This window comes from Podarcis pityusensis (assembly GCF_964106645.2).
Source record: "Podarcis pityusensis genome assembly, chromosome: 4".
Taxonomy (NCBI): domain Eukaryota; kingdom Metazoa; phylum Chordata; class Lepidosauria; order Squamata; family Lacertidae; genus Podarcis; species Podarcis pityusensis.
In genome coordinates, this window is record NC_138027.1 from 71,840,987 (window position 1) to 71,858,540 (window position 17,554).

The 17,554-nt window shown below is 40.4% G+C and overlaps 1 protein-coding gene across 4 annotated transcripts in view; it reads left to right on the top strand.

Moving 5' to 3' along the window:
- ZBED1 (zinc finger BED-type containing 1) overlaps nucleotides 1-17,554 on the top strand; it is a 142,213-nt gene that overhangs the window by 691 nt on the left and 123,968 nt on the right. For 3 of the 4 annotated variants that reach the window (XM_081001333.1, XM_081001332.1, XM_081001334.1), the window contains exons 1-4: nucleotides 5-67; nucleotides 5,688-5,792; nucleotides 6,268-6,423; nucleotides 6,650-6,710. The exons of the other annotated variant lie outside the window; for it this stretch is intronic. In XM_081001333.1, the coding sequence (XP_080857459.1) occupies nucleotides 20-67; nucleotides 5,688-5,792; nucleotides 6,268-6,423; nucleotides 6,650-6,710 (370 nt within the window). In that variant the 5' untranslated portion in view covers nucleotides 5-19. Of the gene's footprint in view, nucleotides 1-4; nucleotides 68-5,687; nucleotides 5,793-6,267; nucleotides 6,424-6,649; nucleotides 6,711-17,554 lie in introns of those variants that run through there. 4 annotated transcript variants of the gene reach the window in all.

The window sequence follows — 17,554 nt, forward strand, 5'->3', positions numbered from 1 at the left end:
CCACGCATCTTGTTTACAAATGGGGGCGAGAAAAGTTCTGAAACAATCATTTGCAGCAGCAACAAAGGTGGGTTGTTGTATTTTTTGAATGGGGGGGGGGGGGACCCAACCTTAACCATGAGAATAGCTGTCTGTCTGATCCTCCAGAAAGCACTGCAGTACCAGGCTGTTTGGGCTGCTGCTTCTCCATACAGTCAGCATCACCCTAAGTGTCTGTGTGTGAGGATGGCGGGGGGGGGGGGGGGAGGAGGCACGGATCCCTGGTCAGCTCTTCCTCTACTCGTGTGGTCTCCCGATGGTTTTCCTTGCGGTCTTAAATCTGGAGAAAATGCGAAGTAGCCTCTCCGTGTCTGCGCTGGCCCCTCTGCATCATCTTACCTGTAATTCAACAAATGGGGAGTTGGGGAGAAGGGGTTGCGTGCTAAAGAAACATAGAAGTAGATGTCTGAGCAAGAGAGGAAGCGTTAGTTGCTGCTGTCTTCTTAAAAAAAAAAAAAGTAGGGTTTTAAAATGCACACAGGATCAATGTGTGATTGGGAAGGTGCGAGGCTGCGATCAAGGACTGTTAGGTTGTCTTTGCAGCCCCTAAATTGGTATGCAGGAGGCAGCTGCACTGCTAAACAGACCATAAAGGTAAGCTCGTGTGACAGAAGGAACGAACGCTTTGTGAATTCAAAAGGTGGAAAATCAAGAAAGTAATTGAAAATTAGACCTCGTGTGTGCAAGATTCCAAGGGCAGAAAATATGGTTCATGGCATAAACACTTGGGGATGATTTTGCATATTATACATTTCACCTTGCATAGATTTGCATTTTGAAATACCCATTGAAGTTTTGGAGGGGGGTTTGGTGGAATATTTACTAATTAATGGCAAAAGCATTTGAAATAGTCTTGGGGCTGGGATAAGAGGAATATATATGCATCCTTTTTAGATAATAGCTCTGCATTTAAAACAACTTCCCCACCCCCTAGCTTTTCTGATAGTGGGTGAAATCCCATTCCATTAAAATAAATCAGTAGGAAATTTTGCCACTGAATTAAGTGGGAGGTGGATTGCACTCAATGTGTTCAATTGCAAAGCCAGTAAATGTGTGTGTTGCTATATTATAAATATCAAGAATGCTATGGGAAGTGCAGTCTGCTCTCTTCTTATATTGCCTGCACAGAGAAGACAGAATGTGGACAGCCTCATAGGAGATTAAAATGATGATGATGACAATGTATCATATTGACCTCGCTCACCCTAGCCTTCTGTAAAATAGTGGCAGGGGAGAATGTAAGACACACTGACTAGATGGAGGTGATCGAACTGAGGTGTCTTTCTGAAATGGAGAGGGGGAGGCAATAAACCTTCAGGCTGTACTGTAGACAGTAGAAGGTCTAGGAATGAGAGCAGAGACTACATGATGTATTCACCCATAATTGGTATATATGCTGTGTGAGACAGATACACTACCTCTGTCTCACACGGCATATGCACCAATTAAGAGGGACACTATGGGGAAGGGAGACAAGAAGGAAATGGATTTTGTTTTAACACTCCCCCCCTCCATGTACTCAAAGTGCAACTCTGTGATTTGAGATGATGTTGCATTGCATTGCCTCAAGGTGACTTCCTACCCATGGAACCCTGTTTATATAGTCTGGAAAAAGAGAGAGAGCGAGAGATGCCCTTCTATAGTGATATCCAGTGAATTTTGCTCCTGCTTGCATTGCACCTCAAAGATCTTCTGACCTGGCTAGTTGATCAGTCTTGATGTTATTGTTAATGCACTCTACAAACTAATGTGATTACAGCAGCAATGTCATCCATGTTTACATGCCTGGCAACTATATTGCTGAATCCATTTGTTTATCATCTTCTCCTCTATTTAGCTGAAATGCCTGCTGCTCAGGACTCTGTGAGCAGGTAAAAGGTCACAAGCAGATGTCTAAAACAACTAGACCATTTTTGCTGAAAACTATTCCCTACAATGGTAGGCTCCTTGTGCCTGAACACTATCTAAAATACCACATGATTTTCAGTAAATCATCAACAAACAACTCTCTCTCTCTCTCTCTCTCTCTCTCTCTCTCTCTCTGGCATCTGAAATGTGATGCACATTTCTTAATAAATAAATAGAATAAATGGAAATGCAATTCATAGGGTTTTTCTCCTGTGCATGCTCACTTCAAAATGAATGGGAGCTACTGAAGAGCATGTTGGTGTTTTTGCATTGCTCTTGTTCATTTCAATCACGGATGTGCATAACAGATTTCTGATGCATTGTGCCTTTGGTGTTGAGCCCCATTGCAGGAAGGATAGTAGGGCTAATGTATGTAGAGGAAAATATTTTTTCATATATCAAGCTGTTTCACAAAGTGTAAGTTTTATTAATATATTTCATTTATTCTTGTGGATGAGCGGGTGTGTAAATTCATATACACTACACACGATTAAGCAGCATCACATTTGTACAGGTTGTGAAACTGCAGGTTTCTATATGCAGTATGCATACCTCTTATTACTTCAGTACATGGTGAAGTATCTTTATATGTTATGCAACAGAATAAATATTCGTAACTCGCACTAACTGTACCTCAGCCCTCCAGAAATTTATAGCGTGACACTATGTATAATGAAATATAGGATTTTACGAATTAAAATTGCTGTGCATCACTTAACACCTAACTCCTAAGCAATTACTTGGAAGCAAATTCCAATTAAAATAAATGGAATTTACTGTCCAGGTAAATGCATTTAGGACCATGGTGCTATGATTTTGCAAACCCAGTTCTGTGTAATGCTTCCTTGAAAGTAAATCCATGGAACTCAGCGGGACTTACTCCTGAGTGAACCTACATTGGATCAGGCCATTACTATGAATACACAGCAACTTCAGTTTGCAAATGAATATATCACCTTATATAACTTTAGTATGTAGTAGGGGGGAAAACTCAAATGAAGTTCTGCTTTTCCTCCCTGATACGGAAATGTAGTGAGAATGTATATTTATGTCATTTTAAAGCAGCCTTTGCCAATGTGTCCAGTGATGGCTGGGGCTGATAGGAGTTACACTCCAGCAGCAGCTGGAGGGCATCAGGCTGGTGAAGCCTGCTTTAAAGTCTAAATATATAGTTGTTGCTGTCCCTGGGAACAAGCAACACTTGAGCATCAGTCTCTCTACTTTTCTCTATCATTATTGGGAAGGTGAGTTGGAATCTGGCACCAGCACTTTTTCTATTCACTCCTGACTGAACCATTAAAGAGCATGTTGTTTGAGAGAAGCATACTATTCAGGTTAGATACATTCTCATTTGCGTGCATCTTTTTTTTGTAAAATACCAGATGGTGTGTGAACCACTCATGTAATGTCTGCCTTATACCGGTTGCTACTTTTTGGTTTGTCTTTCCTAGTATTGTATAACAGGTAGTAGCACTCCAGAGTCTTAGGCAGAGAGGTCTTTCTCATCACCTGTTAACCTGGTCCATTCTGATGGAGATGCCAGGGATTGCACCTGGAACTTCCTGCATGCAATGTTCTTTCCCCCTGATAGGTGGGATATTATATCTTAATTGACCAATCCTTGACATTCCACAAACAACATAAGTGATCTGCTGACATTTCTAGTTTCTGATTTCTCCCAAAGATATAGGGATAAAGTGTTGCACTTATAACAAAGAAATCAAGGTTCAAGTACAACTTGAGCTAAGAAAGCCATGGCTCAGCCATGAAGTTCCTGAGATAACTTTTCCAGCCTTCATCTCTCAGGGGTCACCCATACTACTGTTTAATGAGGATAGTAAGTTTCCTGTACCTGCATTAATTCTCCATTGACCACATGACATCCACCTCCAAATCCCTGCCTTTCTACACTTTCCATTCCCTCAATCCAGATGTTCTCATACCAGGGATATTCCAAAAAAGGGAGAGAGCATGAGAAAATATGGACTGAGGGAGGGGGAAGTGTGAAAAGGCAGTGATTTAGAGAATATGGGTAATGGAGAATTAATGGAGGTACAGGAAGCTTACTATTAACATTAAACTACAATATGGATTTGCCCTCAGTCTAACCCTAATTTATAGGGTTGTAGTGACAGTAGGAGTGGGGAGTAGGAGATGCACTTAGCTTGTTGGAGGAAAAGTGAGATACAAACATAATTAATTTGAGTAATTGCTAATGATGCTCTCTCTTGTCCCTATATTCTAACAACCATTACTTATAATGGAGACTTTCTTAAGGGCTAACTCCTTTCCTAACAGTTTGCTATGAACAGCTACAGGTAGCTGAGACATGAAACGTGTGTTGGTTTTCCCCATCCTGATTCAGTAAACAGAGGGAGGGAAAAGCTGTACCTGTTGATTTCCCCTCTCCTTTGTCCTGAACCTGTAAAAGGCACAGAAAGTTAAAAACAAAACAAAACAAAACCCTGGTAATTCTACAATTCTGTGGTCTGTGCATTGTGGCATGAGCTGGAAATGGAGAGAGAAATTCATTAGATAAGTGCAAAGCAATGTTAGGATCGGGAAATGCTAAAGTAAGCTTTAAAGGCAACTTTCCTAGATTTATGCAGCACTAATAGTCAGCCTGGCTTCACATGGATGGAAGAGACTTCAGAGGTTATCTAGGCTAACTCAGTGAAGGTCCTGCCACGCCAGATGCAACTTCAGCCACTGGTGGCTAGGGTCCATTAAAACCAGCAGCCAGAGCCAATGATATCCAGAGCTACCCTGTGACTGGTTGTAAGCATAATAGCAGAGAAGACTGAGATTGGTGGTTCAGTGCTCCCTTTGCCCTAATGAGCCAGCCTCCACTGACTACAGCAACCCTGTCAGATTGTTGTCAAGCCTCTGCGTAAAGACCCCCAAGGAAGGAGCTGCCACCATCTCCCGCAACAGCCTCCCCCACTATTTAACAGCCTTTACCCTAATGTTTAGTTCAAATCTGCTTCCCTGCCATTTCCACCCATTTGAGGTTCGTTCCCTGTTCTTTGTTCACCTTTTGCATGACAGCCTGTCAGATATCTGAAGGAAGCTATCATATATTCATCTTCTCTGAAACTTTGCTGTGAGAATGATTAAAGCTTAGGCTCTGAAAATATTAAGCATTTTAGCAGGCATTTCTTGTGGATATATAGTGTTGCTGCTGCTGCTGCTGATATACCAAACCTATGGCACATATTACTTATACATCCACCCACACCTCCACTTTGGACTAACACTAATAATCAAGTAATCAATACTCACAAATAGGAGCGTTTCATACCGGAAATGTGCCTTGCCTTTACCACTTGTACTTAAAATAGCTAAGTACTTTAGAACTCAATTTTATCCTTCAGTTATGCTGGCAGAGGGATTATCTGTAGGATAGGGAAGAAGCACCACCACCACCAACAACAGGAGAACATGAAACATGCTGCTGTATATCTCCTTCCTCATTCACATCATTATGAGAGCATGTAAGATATGGTGCAAATCAGCACTCAGTTACAGCATACAGAGAGATCATAAATAAGATAACTGGGTACCTAGCATAGACATATATCTTTCAGGCCTCACTCAGATCATGTACACATAGGGGAAACTCTGGTGATGGGAAACATAAAGAAGGTGCACTTGGAACAAACAGGGAGTGTTTCATTAAATTGCCTGTCTCCAGAAGAGACAGAGGGACTTGAGCACATTGCTAACACTTCTCTATCTAGGATCCTAACAGGTACTTCACCTTAGGACTCCAGACAAAAACACCAACCTGCAACTCCCACTACACTGCCACAACTGGAACTGCAAGAACAGAGCACTCCACACAGGTAAGCGAGCTGAGATAGCAGCCATCCTACAAAGTGGAATTTCTGCAACAGTTTCCCCCTCTTTGCGTATGGATGCCTTGCCTATATTGTATTGCAGTAATGCTTGGTTCCCCCAAACAGGCAGGAGCAGTCACTCTCAAAAGCAAACACTCCAATCCAGCCATTACCACTGCTGGCCAAAGACTCGTGAGCTCTTTTGCCTGACAGGAACACATCCTGGGCACACGGAGCAGAATAAGCTGTTCCTCCACACAGAGAGTTGCACTGCAGCCCACCAGGGCGAGTATGGCCTCAGTCACTTCCCTTCCCAAGGTGAAGGAGACTGAGTTCTGGCCAATAACTCAGGTACCCCACTCCCACTCCCTCTTCCTCCTCACCTCCCCACAAACATCTACTGTGCACCCACATTCATGGACTTTGCGTTGCATCTGTTACATATTGCTTATTGCTCTCTGTCTTCCCTTGCTCTCCATAGACTGCTGTAAAGGACCTTCTCCCACTTTGCATTCCAAGTGGACCAGGAAGGAGGCCCAACCCATTCTTGTTCTTCCTTATGGGTGCCAGCCCACTTGCACTAGACAAGCTCCTGATTCATCGCCAACGCCATGCCAGCTATGCAATACGTAGTCAAGTAAGTGTCCTAATGTGGAGCTGGAGCCATGAAAGAAACAGATCCTGCCACCATCCTGCTGACCATTGTGCTGCTTTCTGAGGCACAGGAGCTCTGCTTGGATGACTGGTTGGCAACCCTCTATGTGGTTTCCATCCCCACCCACTCCTCCTTTATTGAAATGCTGTTCAATAAAGCCTATGATTATGCCACATTCATTTTTTTGTTTTTTGTTTTCCATTGCTAGGGCATAGTGGATGGAAATGCCTTTCCCCTTAGTAGGATTGGGCTTCAGGATGGGACTGAAGGTAGGGAACTGGATGCTATCAGGTCTCGGGGGGGCAGTGGCTCTTTTGGCACTAACAGCAAAGGGTGGGCTGATATAGGACTTCCTGGGCAACCCATGTGCTCCTGGTATACACAACTGAATCTGGAAGTGGTATGTGTGTGAGGGGAGACGCCCCATGATGGTTCTGCTTCTATGGCTGAGTGGGTTGGGAACTGCTCAGTTGTGTTTGCAATGGGGGCTTGAGTCCAGGAAGGTCTCTTTCATTTGCCTCTGACTTGACTGCTGCTGGCCAAGCAAGCAAAAGATGAGTGGAATTCTATGCTTCTATACCTCCCCGGGGTGCTTCTCTCTCCCCTCCTTTCCTTCCCTAGGAGTTACGGAGTATAGGCTTGCTCTTCCCAGCTGCAATCCTAAACATTTTGCTTCTGAGTACAAGCTTACGATTGCACTGTTACTCTTGAAGGGGGCAGGGCTCTGATTAAGCTCAGTGGCAAAACATACATTGAGCAGAGATAGAGCCTTAGTGAAGCATTTTTAATAAACCCGGACTTCTTGTTATATTGTTGGGTAAGTGTGGGGAAGCATTTGATGGAAGGTACAAAGCTATTAGGAGGGACTACTGCTGCAAAGATAGGAGAAATAGGAAGTTACTGACTTATTAATGGGATTAAAAAATAATGATGATGATGTTTTAGTTACCAATGAGTGAAAACAAACATTAAAGAGGTTTTCTGTTTAAGTGTCTTTACATTCAGCTGCAAAAGAAAATGAATCAACACAATTTTCAACTTCTGAGATATATTTTCTTAAAATGGCTTTCCAGGGGTTTGTGGTCTTCAGGGAGTGAGTACTGAAAAGACTCTAACAAAATCCTATGTCTGAAATTTCACAGATATTTTCTTAACCTTTAATACAAGCTTCTTTTTTCCAATGTGTTACATTTCTAGAGTATATTTTAAAAACAAGCAATTTATATATCAATAAAATACCTACTAGTTGTAACACAAAGTAGTTTGGTTTGTTAATAATTGCTGTTTTAAGAGGGTTATGCAATGCAGACTTGCGTTAGAGGAATACTGAAGCTACATTTTTGTGAAACAAACAAAAACGCTTTGAATCAGACTCTCAATGTGATACTTGTAGCATTTTAGAACTTTCAGAAATGTAACAGCTTGTTTGCCATGAGCAATGAACCAAATGATGAGTGGTTTCAATGAATCTGAAGGATCGCACCATATCATGGTGCTTTTAATAGATTTGTACATGTTTATAGAAGTTTATATAGGTTTTAACCTTGGCTGGAGTTTTATGTGTATTCAGTGTTGCACACTGCATTTTAAAGAAATCTTTAGGTAGGGATGGAAGGATCTTAGTCTCTCATTTTTTTCTCAAATTAAATTCAGTTAGCCATATTTCTGCAGCAATTTGATTAAAAAAAACAATTCTCTTGCAAATTCTTCAGTATTTGAGCACAAGTTTCTGCTAAAAAATTTGTACACAGTTATGTAACCATTTTTTTGTATGTTATTTTTCCTAATATGTTCCTTTTTTGCACACACTTTAATATATGCATTTTTATAAGCTTTGCTTCTAGAGCTGCATCACAAAATTTAGATAAGTACAGATTTTGAAAAATACCTCATATTGTTTTGGAAAGTGTGAATTTCATAGCTTCAACTTTCCATGCAAACTGAATCAAATTTATCCCCTATCCCTACCTTTAGGAATAATTGTTGGATCTAATGAAATCATACCCAATTTACAGCCATCGCAATCAATGGACTTAAATTATAGTGTAATCCTAACCATGTCTACTCAGAAATACTATTGAATTCAGTGGTGTTTATTCCCCTGTAAGTGGTGTTAGGACTGCAGTCTTAAGTTATTACTAACTTGTCCATTGATTTCAGTGGGTCTACTCTGAGAATTACTTAGTTGCATACAACTCTGAATTACAAATTGATGTAATAAAAATTAGCAAGCATTTCTCACTGCATAGTTGGCTTTGTTTCCTTTAGGGTTGATGTGTGAGTTTTATTCAATTTATGGTCTTACCTTACAATTATACACAGGTCCATTGTCTAACACGTGTAAACAGCCTTCTGTGTAACTAGTAAATTAATTTTTAGCTTCACGGTGCTAATCCAAGCCCTACTGAACTGACTCCATGGCTGCAGTTACCCTTGTTTGTTTTAACCAAGGTGTGTTGAACAAACCATGATGTCTTGTAGATGAGCAAAGTAACTACGACTTATTTAAGCTAATTATCATTTTTTTAACCATTTTTGTCTCTGTAGCTTTTGGAGCAAGGCATCAAAACAAGCCAGGATTAAGCCATGATAGAGGGTTTGGATGTAATGAGAAACTATGGTTAACATAAACTAAGATTTGTAAGCCGACTTCAAACTACGGTTTCATGTTCTGTTTTGTTGGCCACGAACAAACCATAGTTAGTTGGCACTGGTGAATTCAGATCACAGTTAAGCTAAACAAACCATGGCTGAATGTCACCTGGGAACCAGGCCAGTATGTAGGAGATAAGACCTGATCTTACTTACACTCAGTGATGTTTGTGGCACTCCAGGTGCACAGAGCTCATTTGAGTGTAAAAAGGTGGTAAAACTGGAAATGGATCCCTTTATAAAATGGGGCTTCATTGCTCTTTTTAGATTATTTACCTGCTGCTATCTAAAAAGATTAGTCACAATATCCTCAAAAGCTCAGTTACATTTAGGAGCATAATATGATTATCCTCATAACACTCTCTGTGATAAAGTTTAAGGTTGGTAAATTGTATTGAGACATTCTGACCTAGCAATCTTCATGGCTGGAAATAATCTGGATTGCCAGTATCCAACTACTCTGTACCACATGATCTATACAGTGGTACCTTGGGTTAAGCACTTAATTCGTTCCGGAGGTCCGTTCTTAACCTGAAACTGTTCTTAACCTGAAGCACCACTTTAGCTAATGGGGCCTCCCGCTGCTGCTGTGCTGCCGGAGCATGATTTCTGTTCTCATCCTGAAGCAAAGTTCTTAACCTGAAGCACTATTTCTGGGTTAGCGGAGTCTGTAACCTGAAGCATATGTAACCTAAGGTACCACTGTAGTTCATAGTTCATGACTTGTGAGTTAGATGTTGTGAACCCAGAGTTCTAATATGCATTAGAGAGAGAAAGTGTGTGTGTTTGTGTTTTCTTCTCTGTGTGTGCCTTTTTAAAATAGGAAATCAACTAGGTATACTCTTCCAGCACATTATTTTGTATTCTTACAAGCCACCTGTTGCCCTAAAATCAACCCACATTGATATCCCAAGTTTCCTATCAGCAGGTGCACTCAGCAATGTCTGCATATTTTGAATTGCATTGACGTAACATTTTCTCAAGTTGTGTTATACTTGTTTTATGTCTCCCTCTGTCACTTCTAAATCAACACTAGCAATGCAATACTATACAAGCCTGCTCAGAAGTAAGTCCCATTGAATACAATTGGTATGTGTATATAGATAGGACTGCAGCCCAAACATTAGGCCCTAGAGCATCATAGTAATGAGAAGCTTCACAGCAGATGAGTTGAGACAGAAAGAAAGGGAACACAGTATCAGCTGAGGAGCTAGAACAAAAATAAATGCCACTGGAAAAGATACATGGAAACATTGATTTAAGAGACATACAAGAGAGGGATTATGCAACAAAAATTTCTCACTATTTACTGTAGAACTATTAAAAAGCAGACGTTTGAACTTTAGTTTTTATAAATTCTTTTTTTAATAGAAATTGTGCAGACCTTTTGTCTGAAAAAAACCCCTAAGGCTGCTTCTTGGAATCTGTGATGTGTCCCTTAGATCTGTGGAAATGAATGACAAACTTAGTGCATACATAATACAGAACATGCAGTTTTTTCTCCATTTCCACTGTAGGTCATATGTTCATTGAGCCATACATGACAAATATATTTGATAAATAGACTGACTATACCTACAATAATAATTAAGTAAGGCCTTCATTAATCATGGTCTTTAGGGAAAATAAATTGACACAATTAGCTAACTTGGAGAGCAGATTTCTTTTAAAACCTCTTTTAATTTAATTGCACTTAGAAAGATAACGAGTTATCACTGCCACCCTTATGAGATATGTATATTGAACAAGGATTAAAACGAAGTTGACAATCAGTCGCTGTTTTAATGACTTGTTTTTATTTCATACAGTAATACCATTCTATTAAGCCTAGTGGGGATTTCAGCTAAGTGGGAGGTTAATGGAAACATGACATCAGTGAAGATAAAATACAATGCTGGGAGCATACAGAAAGACACTCACTGGCTTAACTTTACAGCTGAAATAAGTGTTAAGGAATGTGCATTTTGCCACTAATTGCCATAGCAAATCGCAACTCTGCATACCTGCTAAATAGCTGAAGGTTATGCTGAGAAGAATGTAATGGTTATCAGAGAGTAGATATTCTTTGTTTAAATATGCTATAAAAGGGGGCCAGATATGAGACTGAGAAATGAGATGTTGCTCATTTGCATCCATACAAGGCTTGTAAATTTACTGCCCTTATAGTGGGCACTATAGTGAAGCTTACATCATTTAAAGCAAGAAGATATAGCTGTGGTGCTAAAACTTCCCCTAATTATTATTGACCACCAAATTATTAGATTAATAAGGATATTTTAGATACAATGCTTACTGCCTTTAACATAACCATCTGCTCAGTCTCGACATAATCCTTATCAAAGAGTCCAAGAAAGAAATGGCAGCATGTGGAACCTTAAAAACAAAAACAATAAACTAAATACCTAAATAGGTCTGAAGGCATCTCAGAACATTGAGAGTCATTAGCTTGACATGCATCTGTGCATTGCTATACCTCACTCTTTGTCTGAAGCAATGAAGATATGCTTCAACAGCACTGCAATAAACCTGCTCATGCAACAATGTACAGTATGCAGGTTAATGCTGCTACTAGATAAGACAGTTCTGTGGTCGTGGTTGTGGTTTGTTCCCCTTTATGAAAGGGGAGGAAGAATTTCCTTTCCCAGCAAAGAAGAGCTTGGCATGAAGTTACGTTACAGATATTCTTTCAGATGGAGCATCATGGGAATCATACAGTGCCTTTGAAGAATTGATTATTTATATTTGTAGGAAGAGAAACAGTTTTCTGCACTGAGACTGTTAGCTGCAAGTCAGAATTGGTGCAGATTCAGAACAGGCTCAGAGCATGTCATCAGAATGTCCTTGCCATCTGTCCTGTTTCAGGTTCCAATATAGCTAATTTTGTAATTATTAATTCTCACTCTTTTTACTTGCAGATATGTACATTCCCAGAAGTAAGTTCCATTGTGCTCAGTGGAATATGCTGTTGGGAGGCCTTTAGAGAACAATCCAGATTATACATCCACAGAATTCATAGTGTATGATCTTTGATTTTAGAAATTTCTTCATAGACTACTTCCTTGAAGCACCTAATGAGAGATTTGCTGAGTACATGGAGTAGGTCTGTGTTTTGTTTCTGAACTATAGTTGTACCCACTTGTGGCATATAATATAGCTGACTTTGAATCCTGTGTGCTCTCCTATAGACCTGGTTGCTCAATAAGGTACTAGTTCAAATTACTACAGGGGTGGGAGACTGTGGCCCTCCCGATGTTGTTGGACTCCTATCAGCCCCAGCTAGCATGGGCAGCTGTCAGGGATAATGGAATTTGTAGCACAGCAACATCCGTAGGGCCACAGTTTCCCTGACCCTGAACTAATAAATTGCATCCCAAGAAAGTTACATTAGTACAACACACTAAAGCATTCAAATTCACAAGCCTCTTTTTGATATCGTTTTTAGAGTTGCTGCCCACAAATTTATAAAAATAAAATTTGAAACATACCAATATTTACTTAGTATACTAGAATCGTGATTGGGCCAAATCATGAAGAAAAGATTGTTTGAAGTTTCGAGCAAAACTGTCAGAGCTTTTTTTGTTTGAAGTTTCGAGCAAAACTGTCAGAGCTTTTTATTATTTAATTTGCTTGGACTGTAAATTAGAAAGCCTAAAAGATTGAATTGCCTGCTTGTCAAAATTATGAAAAGACTGGGTTTTCTCATTCTTAACATGAGACCACTGAAAACCTTTAAAATTTTTGCAGTGTGTAACCCACAGCACCTGTTGTAAATCCTGTCCAAGACGTTTTTGAACTTGGTAGACTCTGAGGCTTATAAATGCTTCATTTCCATGGACTATCCTGATTTAACACATGCCAACTTCCCTCTTGGTGTGTATGGGGCTTAAAAGTGCTTTTCACTGGCTGGATCATGCCACAAGTTCTGCCATTTTGGATATAACAGGAACTCTCATGTTGATAATTGTTGCATCATGCATTGGTAGATCTAGATTTGATCATAGGAAGATGATAAGAACATGTGATTTAAGAATCCGCTCTCTTCTCTGTGGCATCATGATTTGAATTAAATTAATGTGAATGGGGTTACCCTGAGAACCAAATTATGTGCTATTCCACCATTTGAAAAGGAATAATTTCATTGTTATACTCTGCATATGTATGATTACATAAGTATTACTATGACAAAGCCACAAGGACAGTTGCTAGTGTAGATTCCTTTTCTAAAATTGCCCTTTGTTATTTAGTTTGAAACTGTGAATCAGGGGTCTTGTAAGGCAACTTCCTTTTAAGAAAAACAACACTGCATTATTCATGGCCAAAAGTGTCACAGAGTATGACCTGAAGGTGTGTAAGCGGTGTTAGAAACTGAGATATGAAAGCTAGGAGCTAAATGGTACTTTAAACCAAGGTTATGGGCACAACAACGTAATGTCTAGGTGCACTTTTTCTAATAACAAGAATACAATGTTGAAAATGAGAGAACTGCAGCTAAAATATTATGTTCATTTTTCACATGGTCTAGTCCTTCCCCTGCCCACCACCCTAATATTCTTAAGAGGGTCTCTTCCAGTCTTCAGAGAGTAGCTGGATGTGGGAAGGCAGAAAAAGCTCCCCCTTTCCTTCCACTCTGCAGTTTTAATCTGAAATCTTAGGTGCCCAGAGCTCAGAAACTGCTTGCACTAATGAAATTCCCTGTTACAAAATGCACCTAGAACAATGGGAGTTGTTCTTCATGTAAGGGCACCACTACATTGCTGAAGCTAAACAGATTTTGGTCTGGTCAGTGCTGGACGGATGACTGCTTGGGAACCATATGTATTCTGCCTTGGGTTCCAAGATGGAAAAAAGGCAGGATATAAATGTAAATGGGAGTGGGGAAGATGCCGTCATCTTTATGCTACATATTTGTATTGCTGGTGCAAGCATTCTTCATAATTGTAAAGAAAAAAGTCCTACTACCAACCCCACTGCTGTTGTCCATCTTACATATTTATTTACTAGTGCAATCTGCATTGTCTTTTAGCTATTTATTTGCTTTCTTTTAGGCTGGTTTTCATATATGTGTTTCTTTCTTTGTTTATATATTGTAAGGCGCTGTGAGTTACCTTGGTAAAGAAGAGACCAATAAATACAATAAAAAAATAAACAATTCAAATTCTTGCTCTGCTTGGGGTAAGTCATAATCTTCCAGCCTAAATGCCACCCTGGGCTCCTTTAGGAGGAAGATCAACACAAAAATCCAATAAGGATGATAGCAACAACTAAGCTAGTATTTTATCTTGTTCTTTTGAGAAAATTTTTACCACTTACCATTTACAGCTGCTTTCATAAAACAAACTGCAAAGCTGACCTAGTGAAATAAAACTATGATAATTAACTTGGGCCTAATATACACATGCATGGAGTAACAAGATAGAATTCTGAGGTGTTAGTGTGTGGTGTGCTACTTGGGTCTGCAGGTAGGATAATGCCATTTTAGAATGCCCTAATATTAACAAAGCAAAACTTGCCTGCAAGTACATAATTAGTACATCTGATCGAAAGTTTCCAGTCCACACCTTTGACCATTATACTGGTTTTCTATAGAGCGGAGCATCCAAAATGTGATTTTCATCTGCAGCCTCAAGTGGCACACTTTATTTTATTATCTAAGCATCCTACCATATTATTCTGCAACAAAAAACCCCTCAATGCAATTAGAAAACCAGAAACGTTTGTATCCTGTATAATGCTTCCCTCTGATGTGGTAGTTTTCCATTTCTTTTTTTCTCTCTTTCACATTCAAAAATGGTATCCCACCCCCAACCTGCAGTCTAAAGAGGTAGTTATTCTACCAGCTCAGCATTCCACCGTCTTATGTGTAGCCTGACACTGTTTCTTTACCATTGCTAAACAAAAAATTCGATTTCCGGTGCTACACCAAATAACAACCAATGATATCATGCAGGATTTATCTTAACTAGCACCATGCAAGTCAGAAGCTATTTTACATATATGCAGTTGTAAATGTTTTTCAGTTTTAGTTGGCTGTTGCCTCCAGGGTTGCTCCTGACTAGCCCACACTGTACAGTTCCATATGAAGAAGACTCTAGTTTACAGTAACAGAGACATCATGGTGTGTGTGTGTGTGTGTGTGTGTGTGTGTGCGCGCGCGCGCGCGCGCGTGTGTGTGTGTGTGTGTGTGTGAGTGAGAGAGAATGGTACATTGCTGCTTTCCTTTACCTTTAACTTGTGAATACCAGAGGGAATCTTCTCGCCTTCCTCCTTAATTACTTTCCAAAGGGCTCTCTGATTTGTCCAGGAACTGGCCTCTGAGCAGCCACATGTTGCAGCTGCAGCAACACACCCAACATTCCCAGCCCTGTTATCACAAATTATGTTTCCCGCATTTGGGTTGTTCTTTTCCTGCAGGGTGTGGTTGCTGCCACCAATTATAATATTGCAGCTCTGGGAAGATATAGTGGTGCAGCAATAAAACTGCTAGCACATTTACAAAGCTAAGCAGGGTCTGGTATGGTTTCAAATTGGAAGGGTATTGAGATTCCTGCATTGCAGGGGGCTGGACTAGATGACCCTTGTGGTCCCTTCCAACTCTACGATTCTGTGATTCTATATAGGATACTGTTTTTAATGGGAGGTGGTCTATGGTGTCAGCAATACAAGATCAAAGGACATGTGCAAAATATGGGCTAACTTATGTTTTTTAAAAAAATCCATAACTTTAAAAAGGAAACATAGAGAAGAAACCTTCTCTCTTCCAGCCAACTCCCTTTCACACCCCAATTCCTTGCTGGATTTGCTCAGACTATTTCTCCCTTCCTCCTGCTAAACAGATTACCATAGTTTGAGTTTATATCATCATGTTTGGAGCTATAGGCAACAATTTTTCTTCTTCTTTCTTATTGCCCCATACAAAGTTTAATGTACAGTATTTCTAAGTGAGTTATGTCTAAGTGAGTTTAGGGAGACTTTGGGCTTGTCCACTTCTGAGCATTAAGTAGCTGTTAATCCCCTCCCCTTCGAATTAGAGCAGAGCAGTCCACACCCCCACACAATTGAATTAGTACATGAGGAGCAACTTCTGTCCTTCCCATTCATACAAGTAAGCATGTGGTTTTGTGGTTTTCTCCACCTTCTAATTTGTTGATTCTGTTCTTCTACTTAAGTACCACCAGCACTTGCCTGCAGTCAACCGCACATGCACCTTGTTCTTAAGAAACTTTCCTCACCCAAGAAATGTGCAAAACCACATGAGCAATTACAAATTTACTTGTGCAGTTTTCTTGTTTGGTGCAAATCTGAGGGATCAAATTAAAAAAAGGCTTGGGTGGTATGCTGCAGAAGAAATTAAAGGAATTGTAAATTCTCGGCACAGATTTTTCAGATTGCTGCCCAATATATCTGGTGTAGAATTTTTTTTTAATGCAGTTTGCTTGTGCGTTGTTCTGGTTTTCTGCAAATCTGTGGGATCAAAGGAAAGAAAAAAAATCCTCCATTCAGGAGCACACTGGAAAAAGATACAAGCACAATCAGAAATGAAAGCGCTGAGGAGGTAAAGGGCATAGAGAGATGAGTAGCAGAAGGTGACAACTGATCCCGAGTATGTTCCCAAGCACAATACAAAGTGTTGGTCCTGACCTTTAAAGCCCTAAATGGCCTCTGTCCAGTATACCTCCACCTCCATCTTTCTGCCCGGACACTGAGGTCCAGTGCCAAGGGCCTTTTGGTGGTTCTCTCGCTGCGAGAAGCCAAGTTACAGGGAACCAGGCAGAGGGCCTTCTCGGTAGTGGCACCCACCCTGTGGAATGCCCTCCCACCAGATGTCAAAGAGAAAAACAACTATATGACATTTAGAAGACATCTGAAGGCAGCCCTGTTTAGGGAAGCTTTTAATGTTTAATAGACTATTGTATTTTAATATTCTGCTGAAAGCCGCCCAGAGTGGCTGGGGAAATTAATTATTATTATTATTATCCACCCACTTCAAAACCATCATCTGTGATTTCCAGTGAAGTGGTTGGGCACCCAATATCCCCCAAGGGGGAAAACCTTGAGATGATTGCTGCTGTTGTTTTGACACTAACATACCGGTAATGTGGACTATGCATATTAGACAGAAATGCAAACAGCTGCAAAATCACAGTAAACTCTGGTGTGGACAAGCCCCATCTCTCATATATATGGGCATAGAGCTGCCCCATTGTACCCTTCAATCCACATGCCTTAATAGGCACCAGCAGCCACTGGTGCAAAGGGAGGATGGGAGGGACCAGGAAGGAGTACTTGGCCCTGGCATTCACCCCCTGCTTCAAAACAACATGAAGCTGAAGAAAATCATCCAAATCCAGCCATTATGTGGAGCGTTTGACTGGGAAAACCAGAGTTTTAAATCCCTTCTTGGTGGTGCCACTTACAGGAATGCAAATCTCCGTCTCAAAGCTTGGGTTATGCTGAGCATAAT